This window comes from Ochotona curzoniae, unplaced genomic scaffold (assembly GCF_017591425.1).
Source record: "Ochotona curzoniae isolate NIBS_2020 unplaced genomic scaffold, NIBS_Ocur_1.0 contig_2294, whole genome shotgun sequence".
In the NCBI taxonomy this organism is placed as follows: Eukaryota; Metazoa; Chordata; class Mammalia; order Lagomorpha; family Ochotonidae; genus Ochotona; species Ochotona curzoniae.
In genome coordinates this window covers 2386614-2401654 of record NW_024465405.1, presented here as the reverse complement: position 1 = coordinate 2401654, position 15041 = coordinate 2386614, and the positions used below count along the sequence as shown (strand labels likewise).

The window sequence follows — 15041 nt, the reverse complement described above, 5'->3', positions numbered from 1 at the left end:
GTGCCACACAGCAACTTTCCACACATCTAGAAGCAGTACACGGGGCCCGGCGTGGTAGCCTAGCAGCGAGGGTCCTCGCCTTGAGCACACCAGGATCCCATATGGGTACTGGTTCTAACCCCAGCAACCCTGCTTCCCATCTAGCTCCCTGCTTGTAGCCTGGGAAAGCAGTTGAGGACGGCCCAAGGCCTTGGGACCCTGCACCTGCGTGGGAGTTCCTGGCTCCTGGCTTTGGATTGGCTTAGCTCTGGCCATTGTGATCACTTGGGGAGTGAATTATTGGATGAAAGATCTTCCTCTCTGTCTCTCCTCCTCTCTGTATATTTGAATTTGCAATAAAAATAAATAAGTCTTGGGCCCGGCGCGGTGGCGCAAGTGGTTAAGGTCCTCGCCTAGCACGCCCGGGATCCCATATGGGCGCCGGTTCTAATCCCGGCAGCCCTGCTTCCCTTCCAGCTCCCTGCCTGTGGCCCGGGAAAGCAGTCAAGGACGGCCCAAAGCTTTGGGAACCCGCACCCGCGTGGGAGACCCGGAAGAGGCTCCTGACTTCAGATCGGCATAGCATTGGCCGTTGCGCTCACTTGGGGAGTGAATCATCGGATGGAAGATCTTCCTCTCTGTCTCTCCTCTCTGTATATCCGCCTTTCCAATAAAAAATAATAAAAATAAATCTTTAAGAAAAAAATAAATAAGTCTTAAAAAAAAAAGCACTACATCCAAGCCTTTCCTGCAGGGCCGACATTAGCTTAGCCAGTAAAGCTGTCACCTACAATGTGGGCATCCCACTCAGGGGCTGGTTCAAGTCCCAGCTGCTCCACTTCCATCCAGCTCCCTGCTTACAGATGGGAGGGAAGTGGAGGATGGCCCAAATCTTTGGGCCCCTGCGCCTTCATGGGAGATCCACAAGAAATTCTGATCTCCTGGGTTTGGACTGGTCAGCTCCGAGCATTGCAGCCATTCGGGGAGTGAACCAGTGCACGGAAGATACTTCTCTGTTTCCTTCTCGCTGTAACTCTAACGTAAATAAACAAATCTTAAAAAGCAGGTATATAGTACATGTTTAGAATCTCCTTTTATACTACAAATTTTCACCTTATAAGCTAATAATGATAGTTCTTATTTTTATTGGTAAGTCAGATTACAGAGAGGAGGAGAGACAGAGAGGAAGACCTTCCATCCAATGATTCACTCCCCAAGCGGCCGCATTGGCCAGAACTGTACCGATCTGAAGCCAGGAGCCAGGAGCCTTTTCCAGGTCTCCCATGCAGGTGCAGGGTCCCAAGGCTTTGGGCCATCCTTGACTACTTTCCTAAGCTACAGGAAGGGAGGTGGATGGGAAGCGGGCCTGCCAAGATTAGAACCTGTGCCCATATGAGATTCTGGCATGTGCAAGGCAAGGACTTTAGCCACTACACTTGGCCCAAAATGATAGTTCTTTTAAAATATTATTATTAATGGAGCACAGGCATTTTCCATCACTACTCTGCCCCAGTATCGGGCACTAGAAACTGCTTCACCGAAGATACCACTGCTAAACCCTTGCCAGCCCCTCCGCACTCAAAGAGTAAAGCAATTTTGTGAGCCTTGGTTGACACTGCTTCCTCGCTGGCATCAGCCTGAGCCGTCCTGTTGGCAGCCACGGGACAGGGCCCAGTGCTTGTGGTTGGTATAGCATCTCAGGTTCTTTCTTGGGCCAGTTTCCAAGTCAATGCGATGCTACTTCCAACACAGAAGGGGGCGCCATTGCCACACCTTTCCAACGTGGAGGTCCTGACATGGCAACTTCATGCAGCCTTCATGTCTTATTTGAAGCTAGATTCAATTACAGTGCATGAGGGCTGCCACAGGAAAACCCCAAGAACTCTCCAGCTGGGACTAGCCTGATGTGGGCTGTGCATTCCTGCCTGGCCAGCAGAAGGCGCTGTACAGGTGCAGCCCCAGGAGATACTGAGCCCCATCCTCATCTCTGCCAGCTGCAGATCCCCTGAGAGCCTGAAGTGTCCTGCTCAGCAACACGTGCCTCTAGAGGAGGACTGACCTACCATGTCCACCTGTTAGTCGCATGAGAAGAGATGGGCAAGGCGCTTAGAGAGCAGGTCTGGGTTCCCTACCATGCAGATTTAGTGGGGGGAATCCCCAGTGCCTATAAAACTGTATCATATAATACAATGTTAATAACAATTAAAAAAAAAAGGGAAAAAAATAAATAAACAAAGATGTGACGAGCTGCAAGGAGAATCTTCTCAAATCCCCAGCAGGTGGCACCAACCTTGACTCCAAATGAAACAGGACAAGCACACATTGTTGATGCCGAACACTCCGGTGCCGCTGTCAGCATCACATCAGGAACCTTGATCAGGGGCCAGAGCCCAAGTGCAGCACGGCCACTCCGAGAAGCTCGTCCCGCTGTCTGCTTCACAGCTAGAGCCTTCGATGCCCAGATCCCAGCAGCCACGGCTTCCGCTGGTGCCAGGCAGCCAGGCCCTCACAGAGGCATCTTAAGTGAACCTGTGTGACCCAGAATCTTCCGTGCTAGGTGGACATTGTTGCCCCATGCAACATGACAAGGGAACTTGTGTATCTGACATGACGGATGCTGGCCCAGGGAGTTCTGTGCAAGCACGATACCGTCTTTTGGAAACACTGAGGAGGTCACAGTTGCTGTCGGCTTGCAGAGAGCCTGAGATTGGAAAGGCACACGCAGTAGGGTGGTGCCGGGCATGCTGTGAGCAGGGAGGACACCGCAGGCGGGCAGCAAGCAGCAGGGGGCTGGCCACAGCAGTTCTGGCCTTCAGTCCAAGACTAGAACTTGAGACTGACCAATCTTCCTCCTGAAGCCCCCCACACGCCCAAAGGCGGGGTCCTAGGGTTGCTGCTGAAGTCAGCCAGACAGGTGTCGGCTTGCAGGGAGCGGGAACAAGCCGGAGGAGCGGTCAGTTGTGATAAATGATACTAGGACGGTTGTTAGAGAAAGTGCCCAAAAGACAGAGGACTGTTTCCAATTTGCTAAGGGTCACCTTGTTGTTGGGTCCCATGGGACTGATTTTTGCTTGTTCGTTTGTTTAAGATTTATTTATTTTTATTAGGAAGGTAGAATCAGAGATGGAAGGAGAGACAGAAACTCCTCCATCCCTTGGTTCATCCCCAGCAGCAACGGCCACAGCTGAGCTCATCTGAAGCCAGCAGCTTCCTGGATCCAGACTCCCGTGTGGGTGCAGGGCCCCAAGGCTGCTTTCCCAGGCCACAAGCAGGATGGGAAGTGGAGCAGCTGGGACCCATAGGGATCCCCACGCGTGCAAGGTGAGGATTCAGCCATTCAGCCGTAACACTTGGCCCTTACTGCCATCAATTTTTAAAAAAATGTATTTGAACAGTTTAGACCCCTATGTCACAATGCGAGTCCCTGGGCTTTTGTTTCATTTTTAAATATGTGTTTATCTGGGGTCGGTGCGGTGGTTTACAGGCTAACCCTCTCTTTGCAGTGCCAGCATACCGCATAGGCGCCAGTTCGCGTCCTGGATGCTCCACTTCCCATCAGCTCCCTGCTTGTGGCCTGGGAAAGCAGCGGAGGACGGCCCAAGTTCTTGGGACCCTGCACCCGCGTGCGAGACCAAGCCAGCCAGCCAGGCGGGAACCTTCAGGTGGCAGCTCTAGGCAGAAATAATTTCCTTTTCGCGGAGTTCTCGCGAGACCTATCCACTAGTGCCGGAGCGCCGCGGGATCCCCGGCTGTTGCCAGGGCAACGCCCTCGCTTCCGCTCAGCGCGTGCCTGTGGGTGGAGCCAGAATCTAGACTTCGGATTGGCCGAGAGAAAAAAATACGCCGTAGCCTGTTTGAAAGGCCCAATCGGAGCCCGGCGTCCCTGGGCCAGCCAACAGAAGTCCTAGCGGCGAGCGAGCGGGGCGGGATTTGACGTTTGAGCGGCGCGCGGGCCGTGCGGCCGGGTGGTCCCTGTTCTCTGTGCACGACATGGCGCTCAGACTCATGGACGAGGACGCGCTGCTGCGGGAGCTGGGCGAAAACCGCCGCCGCTTCCAGAGCCGCATGCGGCAGCTGGTAGAGAAGGTGCGGCGGGCACGGTGGCCGGGCGGGACTGGGGCTTCCTGAGGACGGGGAAGGTGGGGCTCAAATGGGGAGCCCCTGGCAAGGCTGGGGTGCCGGGGCCCGGGCCCTGGAGGCCACAGGCGTGGGTTAGCCCCCATCCCGACCCTGAGCCCTGACGGGTCCCCGCTTTCTCCCCACAGTACAACCAGCCCTTCGAGAACGACCCGCTGGTGGAGATGGCCACACTGACCTACGAGACGCCCCAGGGTAGGGGTCCCCCGACTTCTGAATATTCACAGTAGAGGGAGACCAGGATGGAGACGTGTAGGGTTAGAGCCGTCCTTACCCCTGCGAGTAGGAGCCCAGAAGCTGTATCTCGCACAGGGTTAGGTCACGTGCGGGTGGCGTCTCCTGGGGGTGGACGCTGAGGCAGCTGTGCCGTGTCCCTGTGGGCAGGCGTCTCGTGGTGCTGGCCCTGAGTGGGGAGTGCTGGACCCCGGCTGAGTCCCTGTAGATGAGGCCGCGTCCTCTCTCGGACAGCCCTTAATACTGGATTTCCTGCGACAGTCAGGGCCGAGCCAGGAGTCCTGGGGACCAGCGTGGGCTGCCTCCAGCGTGCCCAGCGTGGGGTGTCTGCAGAAAGCTGGAAAGAAGAGCTTCTGGGCCTCTCATGTGGCGTCCTGGCTGCTGCTGTGCTGGCCCCAGCCCTGGACGCTCATGCTGAGAGTGGTGGTGCAGGCACACACATTCAGGGCTGTCCTGTGTCCGCTGCCAGATGCTCCTCACTGGGTCCCTGGCGCTCACAAGACAGGGCCAGCCGAGCCCGTCATCCCGTGAGTTTCTGGTTGGAGTCCCCACCACACTGCTGCTTTGGCAGGCAGCCGCACAGCTGTAGTGCTGCACTGGCTTCCCCGGGCCCTGCATGCCTACGGTGAGACAGGCAGTCATCGGTGTCTGACGTGCTCTCGGCACAGAGCTGAGAAGCAGCTTGCCGTGGGTCCCTCGGCCAGAGTTGCAAAGCCCCGATTTGGCTCAGTCCAGCCCCTGCTGGCAGTGCCGCACCTGGCCTAGGGTGTTTCGTTGTCAGTGACGTGGTCTGAGAGAGTCTCGCTAACAAACTTATTTAATCTGGATTTTTAAAGCAAGCATGCCTTCGGCTGGGGAGATGGACTGCCGGGCCCACAGGAGCCCTGGTGGCGCAGCGTCAGCGTTCTGGGTTACTCACCTGCTCATTTTGTCTCTTCTCAAGGACTGAGGATATGGGGCGGAAGGCTGGTGAAAGAAAGAAGTGACGTGCCCGCCCAGGTATCAGAGGCCTCGCCGTGGGGGTGAGGGGGTGGGCCGTGGCACAGGTGCCCGCTTCCTCGCTCTGGCCTTGCTGGGGCCTGTGTCACAGACTGAAAGGGAGAGAGATCTTTCACTCCCCGTGGCATGGGCCCTGCAGGCCCTGCCTCCTGCCACGAGGCCCTCCGACCCCTGCTAGCCCTCTTGGGCTGTCTCCTGTGTCCTAACAGCTGTCACTGGCGCCACGTCGTCATGGAGAACAGAAACACCCAAGGCCTCTGAGCACAGCAGCAATTTGTAACCAGGTCCAAAGTCCAGAGCGTGCTGTGCACTGACCCTGCCTGCGGGTAGGGACTTCCGCAGCCTTGTCCTGGTGGGCGTCTGGGCCGGCAGGAAGCTGCCCTTGGATGGCCTACATCCCACACCGGAGGGCCTGGCTCAAGTCTAGGCTCTGTCTTCATTTGGGGCCAGTCCTTGCTGCTGTGGGCATCTGGGGAGGAGCCAACAAGTGGCTATGCTTTGTAATAAACATAAAGTAAGCAGATGTTTTAAAATAGTGCTTAGAATTACCTGGAAGTCCTGGGGCCTTTCATAAAGCAGACGGCACACAAGGAGAGGGACCTTACAAGGCGCTTTGTCTCGGTGTCATGGCGGGGTAGGGAGTGTGGGTGTGCAGTTACCCCTGCCAGCTCACCCTGTCCTGCCCTATGAAACAGGCCAAGAGGAGCAGCAGCTCCCCGCCAGCCACGGCCCAAGGTCATGAGCTCTCCGTCGACAGCACAGGAGGTCTGCAAGCTGGTGAGTGTCACTGGAGCTGGCAGCAAGCTCGGGAGGCCTGGGACCCGAGAGTGTCACCGGAGCTGGCAGCAAACTCGGGAGGCCTGGGACCCGAGAGTGTCACTGGGGCTGGCAGCAGGCTCAGAAGGCCTTGCCTGTGTGTCACCGCTATTCAGAGGCTTGATTCCTCACTGTTAAGGTTTCTGTTTGTTTCCAGGGTGCATTTTTAGGAACTAAGCATCCTAGTGCCCCATTCTGCCCTTCCGGGCTCCTGGCAGGTAGGGAACCCTGCCTTGCGAGGTCACATCTGTGGTACTTGGCATAAATGTGCCTCTCAAATATCTGTGGATCAGTAGGCACACACCCCACTTAAAAAAGGGCTTAGTAGGAGAGCCCACTTTGCCCTGCGGGTGGTGTGAGAGCCCTGGCTTCTGCAGCAGGCCTGGTTCTGCTCCTGTTGCTTGGGGTCCTCCCCGCCCTGCGCCCTCTGGAGCCCAGCAGCGCCCTCTGCTCCATCCTGCTCTCTCACCCCTCTGGGTGCCCACCACCAGAGCTCACATGAACCTGCAGCTCCCCTCCTGGTCACCTCCGTTCCTGACCACCTCTGTTCTTTCCTCGCCTGCATTCTTCCTGGCCTCACTTTGGTTTCAGTCTCCATTGCTGAGGCCTAGCTGTAGGTAGAGTTCCTGGAACCCTGTTGCTGGATCTGTTGGTAGGCTGTGCCCCACTTTTTACTTTGGTGGCTTTGGCTAGCCACATCCCCCCGTGCACCACAGTGGCATTTGGAGTATCTGCAGAGCCCGACTTTGCCCCAGGGACTTTGCAGGTTCTTGTCCCCACTGGGCCCTTGGGATGCCCTTCCCCAGTCCGTCTCTCCTGGGGTCCTGGCCCCCCTCTCTGACATTCCCTCTCATCTGGACTGACTGACCAGATGCACCATCTGCAGAGGCCATGCTGGATCAGGGCTCTGCACTTGTGGTCGCCCCTTGGGCCCATCGGTGTGTGCCAGTGTGTGCCAGTCCTTCACCACTGCCTGCTGCAGACTGAAGCCTCTGTGCAGTCCTGTGGCACCTTGCCTGCGCCAGCCCATCCGGGGGTTGGGTTCCCAGGGGGGCACTGGTGCTGTTTCAGCACAGAGAAGCCCGCATGGGCCTCTGCAGTTACTGGTGTACATCCACATTTCAGCTCTATACGTCCGTCAGGCCCCTGAGCTGCTCAGTGGTTGGAAATAATTATCCACGAGCCACACTGTCCAGTAGTCAGCGTTGACTTGAATTTGATGGAAAATTATGTAAAGTCAAGTTCCAGTCCTTGACCTTCCTGGCTGCAAGGGACCTACACGCCCACAGGGTGCCCACTGCCAGCCAGCACTGTGTCCTGCTGGGTGTGCTGGGCTGGCAGGGCCCTCCGGGAGCTGGGGTGGTGCACAGCTGCTTTCCCCACGGGGTCTCAGCAGGACATGGCCCTGTCCTCATCCAGGGGTCACTCAGGAAAGGTTCACACGGGATGCCCGCAAGGCAATGCCAGATCCACACGGGAGGAGCAGACCAGCTTCCCCAGCAGCCGTGACATCACTTTGCTTCCTTCTTTTAGATCCAGAGGGCAGTGATGTCGACGCGTCTCCGGACCGGAAGGCTGCGGCCAGCTGGGCTGCAAGGGTGAGAACTGTCTCTGGGGTTGGGCTGGCATAGTCGGGCCTGAGGGTTCTTGGCACACACACTCAGCTGGCAGAGGCTGCGTGTCTAGCAGCATTCCCGCCCCTTCGTGGAAGTCCCGCAGGCTCATTTGGCCCTCCATGTCTGCAGTGACTGCTGCCTCCTTGCTGTGGCACTTGGCAGCAGTGCCACATCTGCCAGGCTGGCTTGCACGATGCCCTTCACCCTGCAGATCCAACTGTCCCTTCCTCGCCCTCCCACCTGGCCTGAGCACCCAGGCTTGACTGCTGGGTTCTGAGTCCTTCCTGCCCAGGCTTAACTGAGCAGGAGTTTCCAGGTCAGCCTTCCGGATCCGTGTCATTGGCAAGGTCACGTGCCTGGGGAGCCGACACAGTGAATGGTAGTGCTGTTCGTGTGTCTGCACACGTGCCTGACGGCTCACAGGGACCACGAGCTTCCTTGCGGAACCTCATTCTCAGGCAAGCAGCCCTCACCGCTCCACCTTCTCTCCCACTCAGCCTGTTGTGTCTCAAGGGCCCTTGGAAACCGAACTGAGATGGAAATATTTGACCCAGGTGGATATACTGCTGCAGGACGCAGAGTTCTTTGAGGTAATCTAAGTGTGGTAAGCTTGTAAACTTAGGACAACCGTGTAGTGTCCCCAAATCAGGAGCACACAGGCACAGCATTGCCCTGCTGAGGTACCAGGTGAGCCCCGGGTCCCTCGGGGTAACGCCACGGAGCTGTCAGAGATGGGAGCCCTCGGGATGTGTGCATGGCGGTGGGGGCCAACCCTTGGGCAGGGGGCTGGGAGCTGCATGATTAGCCATCAGAGCTGGGAGGCTTGAGGGGAGCCATTCCTTGGCGCTGCTCTCGAGGGGCTCTGCCTGCATCTGAAGATGAGAATTCAGGAGCTCCCCAGTTCCTCTCTAATTTGCTGACTCCCCTCAATGTCCTTCACAAAACAAAGGGCACCTGGTGCGAAACAGGCAGTGCCTCCTACAAGAGCGTCCACTTCCTGGCCAGGGCGAGGGGCATGGCATGGCATGGCATTGGCCCTGCTGTGCTGCTGGCCCAAGACCATGGTGACGCTGTGTGTCCCAGTGGTGCCTTTCTCCACCCCTAGGCGAAAGTGATGACCGCTGGGTGGCTGTGTGGTTCTGCCCACAGGACTGCAGTGAGGGGCAGAGCCATGGGGTCCCTGCCCATTAACCATCTGTCACGAGGTCCAGGAGTGGTGGGAGAAGAGGCCACCAGCCCTCCCATGAAAGGGACAGAGTAGTGACCAGCAGAGAGGGCACCTGGAGGCCATGTGCACAGGCCTTGCTGGGCTTCTCTGACCACTACTGCTCCAGGCCCATCTGCTCACCATCCCTGACCTTGGAGGTGGCACCTGGCCCAGCAGGAAGGACCTGTTTCATTCGCCCAGGGCCTCCATAACGGGCAGCTCCTCACCCTTGACCTTGGAAGCGGCACCTTGCCAAGTAGGGAGGGCCTGGCTCCATGAGCCCAGGGCCTCCACACTGGGCAGCTCTCATGACCCCTGGCTTTGATTGCAGAGAGCAGCGCGGAGGGACGGACAGGACCCCTGCTGGACCCTGGCCACGCCTGCCCCTGGTGAGTACACACTGAAGAGCTGGTTTTTCCCCCAGCAGTTCTGGCTGCTGTGCAGTGGCTCTTTGTCCGGGCCTGCTGTGCTGACATGCCTGGGAGTGGCGTTGGCTTCCATGTCAGGGGCAGGAACCATCCAGTGTGTAACAAGCAGCGCGTGCAGGAGGCGCAGTGAGCTGCCTGTCTTGCTGGCAGCTGTGCACACGTGCATGTGAGCTGTGTGTCTGTTCATTTGAGCATTTGCTGTGAGTCTCCTGAGCCCAGGTGCCTTCTTGTATACCTGTTGGTCCTGCACGGCCTTCCCCAGTGGGCCGGTCCTGCCCACTGTGACCTTTCCGGGGGCTTGTACAGGTGCAGTGGGGGCATCCCTGTGTTTGGTTGTTAACCTGTGCCCGAAGCAGCCCCTCGGCCGTCCGCGTTCCAAGCCCAGGCCCCTGGGGTGCTCCAGGCCGGCCGTTTGCAGGGCATTTAGCGCCTGGATGTGCATGATTGGGGTCTGGGGTTGGGTTCCTCTGGAGCACTGCTGGCAAACCCACTCGTGCCAGCACGTCCCACCTTTGGTGAATGTTGGTTCTCACGGTGGAGTTAAGGTGGATCTGCCCAGTTTCTCCCTGTGGGAGAGCCTTTTCACTAGGTGTCCACTGGGGGACCTTTGCTTTGCTTACAGGACTTCCCTCCAGAGCTTGCCCAAAACACCAGGGCTGGTTTTTGTTTTGTTTTTTTCAAATGTGTTTAAACATGGAGTGGCAGAGGAAGTGAGATCCTTCATCTGCTGGTTCACTCCGCAACAACCAGGGCAAGGTCAGGCCCCCTCAAGGAGCCAGAAGCTTCTTCCAGGTCTCCCACGTGGGTACAGGGGCCCAAGAACTTGGGGCATTCTCCATTGCTTTCCCAGGCCACGAGCAGGGAGCTAGATCAAGTGGAGCAGCTGGGACTTGAAGCAGCATTCATGTGGGATGCTGGCACTGCTGGCGGCAGCTTTACGTGTTATACCACAGCACTGACCCCGTGCTTGGGGTTTTGGTTTGGGTTTTTGCTTTGCCAAAATCAGTAAGGATCCCTGATGTGTTTTGTTGCCAGCATTCAGTTCAGAGCTCCAGTGGTCCCAGTTGGGGCCTGGGCAAGCCCATCAGGCTGGCATCTGTGTCCTCTGACCTTCACTCAGCAGTCTCTGAGTGCTCTCCCCTCTCTGTCGCCCTTCTCTGCCTTCTCAGCAAGCGTCCAGTCCCCTGGCAGCAGCCCTCCAAGGAGCAGCCAGAGCTGTGTCCTTCCGGTCCCTTGGGCATTGTGTGTGGGATCAGCTTGATCCCTGGTTCGTTTTTCTCTGTATTACGCGTTTTACCACCTGCAAAAGTCACAGCTATTGGAGGAAGTGTATCTGTATCAGATTTTTGACTCACGTCCCTGTCTAACTGGGGCAGGTGACAGGACAGGCGGGCTGCGCGAGGAAGGTGGGAGGGGTACTCGGTTCCATCCCCGTTGGCTGGGCGTGGCCTTGAGCTCTACGCAGTCTGCACAGGGCTGTGGTGACTGTTTCTCTCCTAGGAAATGGTGATGTTGGCCCAGCGAAGCCAGCTTCGTCTCCCCAGGAATGGGGCCCCTCCTGTCCTGGCTCAGCAGACACAACCGTGGTCCCCAAAGATGCCAGCCTCTACCTTGTGGGGACAGACGGGAACAGCTCCTGCAGCAACCAGGGCTGGGCCACCAAGGACATGTGCGACGTGACCATCAGTGACCTGTACGCAGGAATGCTACACTCCATGAGCCAGCTGCTGAGCACAAGGCCTGCAGGGGTCATCTCCACCAGGACCTCTATCCTGCGCGCCTGGAGCTGCAGGAGGCGGCAGAGGCACAAAAGCAGACTGAATAGGACATACTGCAAGGTCAGCAGGCCCTCCCACAGGGAAGCCACACGCCCACCCGTGCCTTCTCCTGAGCCCAGCGCCAGGGCAGGAGTGCTGACAGAGTGCGGGAATTTCCTAGACGTTTCTCACCGAACGACGGGTTCCGAGCTGAAAGAAGCTCTTCTTGAAGAAGAAAACAAGCCCCCACGTAAGACATTGGATTCAGACCGGAAAGAGCTGCAGTTAACGCCCTGGAAGAAAGCCCTGGGGACGCCCCAGGACGCCAGCCCTGTGCGTGACTCTGGCAGGGAGAACAGGCTGAGGACATTGCAGTGGCTGATCTCCCCTGTGAAGATCATCTCCAGGCCAGGGGCGCTCCAGGGCCACGGGCAGCATAGGGAGATTGAGGTCAGGTTTGATAAACTGCACCAGGAATACTGCCTGAGTCCCCGTCAGCAGCCTGGCAACCTGCCAGGCCTTGCAGGCTTCTGGGCCCTGGATGTGTGCAGGGGCGGGTCTTGGAGCCCCGGGCACTCAGAGACCCAGAAGCCGAGCCTGTCTGTGAGCAGAGCCAAAGGCAGAAGTTTGAGGGAAGCCTTTGAGCACCTGGGCAGATGCCTGGAAGCAGGCGAAGGCCCATCAGAGGGCAGCCTCTGCCCCTCTCCTACCAGGACTGGCCCCCTCTACCCTTCACCTACAAGAACTGGTCTCCTGTCGGGTCCCAGCCACCCGCAGCAGGGCCAAGGAAGCAGCCCCAGCTGGTCTGGAAAGTTACTGGCGTGCAGTAGAGCCATTTCAGGACCGAGGACAGAGTCTCTGGGCAGCCAGCGGAGCCGGTATGATGAGATTAAAGAGGGTTTTGACAGACTGCATCAGAAGTACTGCCAGAAGCCCCAGCAGGCCGCAGCACCTGCACATGGAGCCAACATCCAGGCCCGGCACCCCGCAGATGACACCCTGCACTGCTGGTTCCAGAAGTCGTCAATGTCACCTCAGTGCTTCAGACAAAGCCTGCTGGGTTTGAGCACAGTGCAGGATAGGGCATCAGCTGACAGCACCAGGCAGGACTATCAGACTCCAGCGAAGCGACGCAGGCTGCATGACCGCCAGCTGCATGCATCCTGGGCCGACCCCCGCAACTCCAAGGCTGTGTCCAGTCCAGGACCACCCGGCGAGAAGGTGCATTTGTGAACCTGGGCGAGGGATCCTCTGCACTGGCTGCTGACAGTGGCTTCCCAGGCCAGCGACCTCCATAGTGCTTTTGGACACACTCCAGGGGATTCCTGGGGGTTCGTTTTCCAAGCATTTGCTCCAATTCTTTCCTCTAGTCAGTATTTCTGTCAGGAAGGTATGTGTGAGCAGCATCAACAACCTGATCTGTAGAACTTGGCATATTCAAGAAATATTCACTGGCGTCACAGGGAGGCCACGCTCAGGAAGTGAGAGGGACAGAGGGAGAGCTGTACCCGTCCTGGCCCAGCACCCCTACACTAAGCCCAGGCAGGGGTGGTGGTCGCCACTGGGAGGGAACCCGGCCACTGGATGGGAGCTGATGGGACATCCACTAGTTCAGGGCTCCTGTTTCCTTGCTGTCACAGAAGTAGAGGTGCAAGGCAGTCCACAGGCCAGCCACAAGTGGCCACGTGGGTTTGGCAGTTTCATGTTCTCCAGCAAAGTATTTCCCAAGTAACCAGGGGAGTGAGGAAAGGAGCGTGGAGGGGTGTCACAGGGGAGCTGAGATCACACCACCAGCTAGAAGATAGGCAGCCGCCTTTGGGGTCCTGTGAGAGGGAGGCCCGCCTACCCCAGCCCCATCCTTAGGATGTGACCTCAAGATGGAGGTGACCATGAGAGCAAAGCCGTGTGTGCTGTCTGGTCCCTGGGTGACGACAGACAGTAAAATGTGAAATCGCGTTGTTCCCGCCCACCACCAGCACCCGAGGAACGAATCTGGCTTCCCAGCTGGAAGAGAACTGGCTTTAGCTGGGAGGATCTGGAGCCACAGTTGCTGCCCTGGGTGTCCTGAAGCACTTCCCTCTGGTTTCAGGTATGAGCACCAAGGTCGCGCAAGCCCAGAGCAGGTTTCCATGGTGCTGACTCGCTCAGAGAACTCTCCCTCCTCGAGTGGAAATACTGCAAATAAAGTTGCTGCTTGGAAAGCCCCAGGGTGATCGCAAGGCCAGCTTGGCTGTTTCCAGCAGCATCTCCCCGTCGCGTCTCACAGGATGAGATTCTCCACTCAGTAAACCTCTCAGAACCTTGGGTCCCTCCTATGAGGTGACAGCATAACAGTGTGTGGGAGGAAGTCACGCTGGGAGAAGCAGGGGAGAGAAACGGCCAGAGGAAGGGGGACCAGTGTGCACGTTGACTAGGCCCTGGACACACAGCTTCATTGTACCTTGCTGCTCACATCTGGGTTCCTTGTGAAATAAGAAGGCCCCAGCCCCTGCTGTAGCCACTTGGGATCCCCCTCTGCTGACACAGGGCCCATGGTGCCTGCATGCATGACTCGGCTCAGGTTCTTAAACCAAACCCCAGAGCCTGGGGAAGGGGCACAAATACTTGGGTTGTTGCAGTTCTACAGATTTGAATGCAAGGCCAGGAAGCCAGCATGGTCGGGTGTGAGGAATGTGTGGTTGAGTCCTTGGCGCTGAACCAGCAAGGGGGCAGCCAAGGGCCCAGCTGCTCGGTGAGAGCCTGGCCCCCTCCCAGCAGGCTATGCCGCATCTCTGGCTGGCCCACCCCAGCTATGACAGCTGCACACCTGGGTCAGGCTGTGTACTTGTGTAGCTGTGGAGGGACAGGCTACGCTCCTGACAGCCTTAGATTTGTGTGGGCTGTCACAGCATCTCACCCAAAGGGTGGGCTGCAGCTGTGATGGGGCTGGCCCCACTACCACATGGTGTGGCAAAGCCATGCTACTCATGGTCAGAAACTCCATCTCAGACGGCCTTGTTGCTCTTGGAGCCGGAAGTCACGTGCTGGCCGTCTCCCTGCTGCACGTGGTAAATGGCCGAGTCATTGCTGGCCACATCTGTGAGGTCGGTCTCTACCTGGCAGAAATCGGCTGCTTGCTTCCATGTGGGCCACCATGAAATAGCTGGACACCCCTGGAGCTGCCACCTGCAGGCTGGTGGGCAACCACATGGTGCTGCTGTCAGCAGGTGCAGGGCTTGCTGCCCTGCTGTGGGGACGAGCAGGCTGCTTGCTCTGGAGGCCTGGGAGGGAAGCCTGCCCTGCTCCTATCCCTCAGCACTGCTTCCTCCTTCGCACCCTCAGCCCCCCGGGCTCCTGTTCCTAACTGCAGACCTCTGGAGAAGGGTAGATAGGGGTGAGCCTGGTATGAACATCATCCCCTGGAAAGTGCTCCCAGGCTGGTGGCACCTCTTCTGTGCCATCACAGCTCTGCCACCTTGGCCACGGCTTTCCTACCCTGTTGTGGGGGTCTTGGGGCAGAGGCTGCACAACTTCTTGGTTCCTTGGGGCTGGGACACACATATCCTAGGTACTGCCTCCTCACAGACAGCAGTCCAAATGGCAAAGATTTATTTGAAAAATAGAAGCAAAGAAAAAATTACCTTACAACTAAAAAAAAGCATGACTGGGAGGATTTCATTTCCACCCCTGGCCAGACTGAGCCACCTGTTAGGACCTTCCTTCCGGTGAAACCAGCACCCCATACTGGCTGCAGCTGTCCAAGACCTTAAGCGTTTCCTGGGCAGCCATGCGGACCCCAGGGTCCGTGTCCAGCTGCAGCTCCTGGAGCGCTGGAGGGTGGAAGCAAGGATGAGGCCTGACTGGGCTTGCCCGCTGTAGACTGCGGTCT

At 57.7% G+C, this 15041-nt stretch overlaps 2 protein-coding genes across 2 annotated transcripts in view; one reads left to right on the top strand and one right to left on the bottom strand.

Moving 5' to 3' along the window:
- Positions 1 to 3942: 3942 nt before the first annotated feature.
- On the top strand, positions 3943 to 12607 carry LOC121151122 (Holliday junction recognition protein). Its single transcript, XM_040972343.1, has 8 exons — positions 3943 to 4065; positions 4245 to 4311; positions 5294 to 5349; positions 6045 to 6126; positions 7699 to 7763; positions 8279 to 8371; positions 9320 to 9377; positions 10917 to 12607. Exons 1-8 carry the CDS (start codon positions 3970 to 3972, stop codon positions 12404 to 12406), a joined length of 2007 nt encoding a protein of 668 aa, XP_040828277.1. The 5' UTR covers positions 3943 to 3969; the 3' UTR covers positions 12407 to 12607.
- A 2253-nt stretch (positions 12608 to 14860) lies between these two features.
- Positions 14861 to 15041, bottom strand: part of MROH2A (maestro heat like repeat family member 2A) — a 30058-nt gene continuing 29877 nt past the window's right edge. Inside the window, exon 41 of the mRNA XM_040972428.1 lies at positions 14861 to 14982. Within this exon, the coding sequence (XP_040828362.1) occupies positions 14861 to 14982 (122 nt within the window). The remainder of the gene's footprint in view (positions 14983 to 15041) is intronic.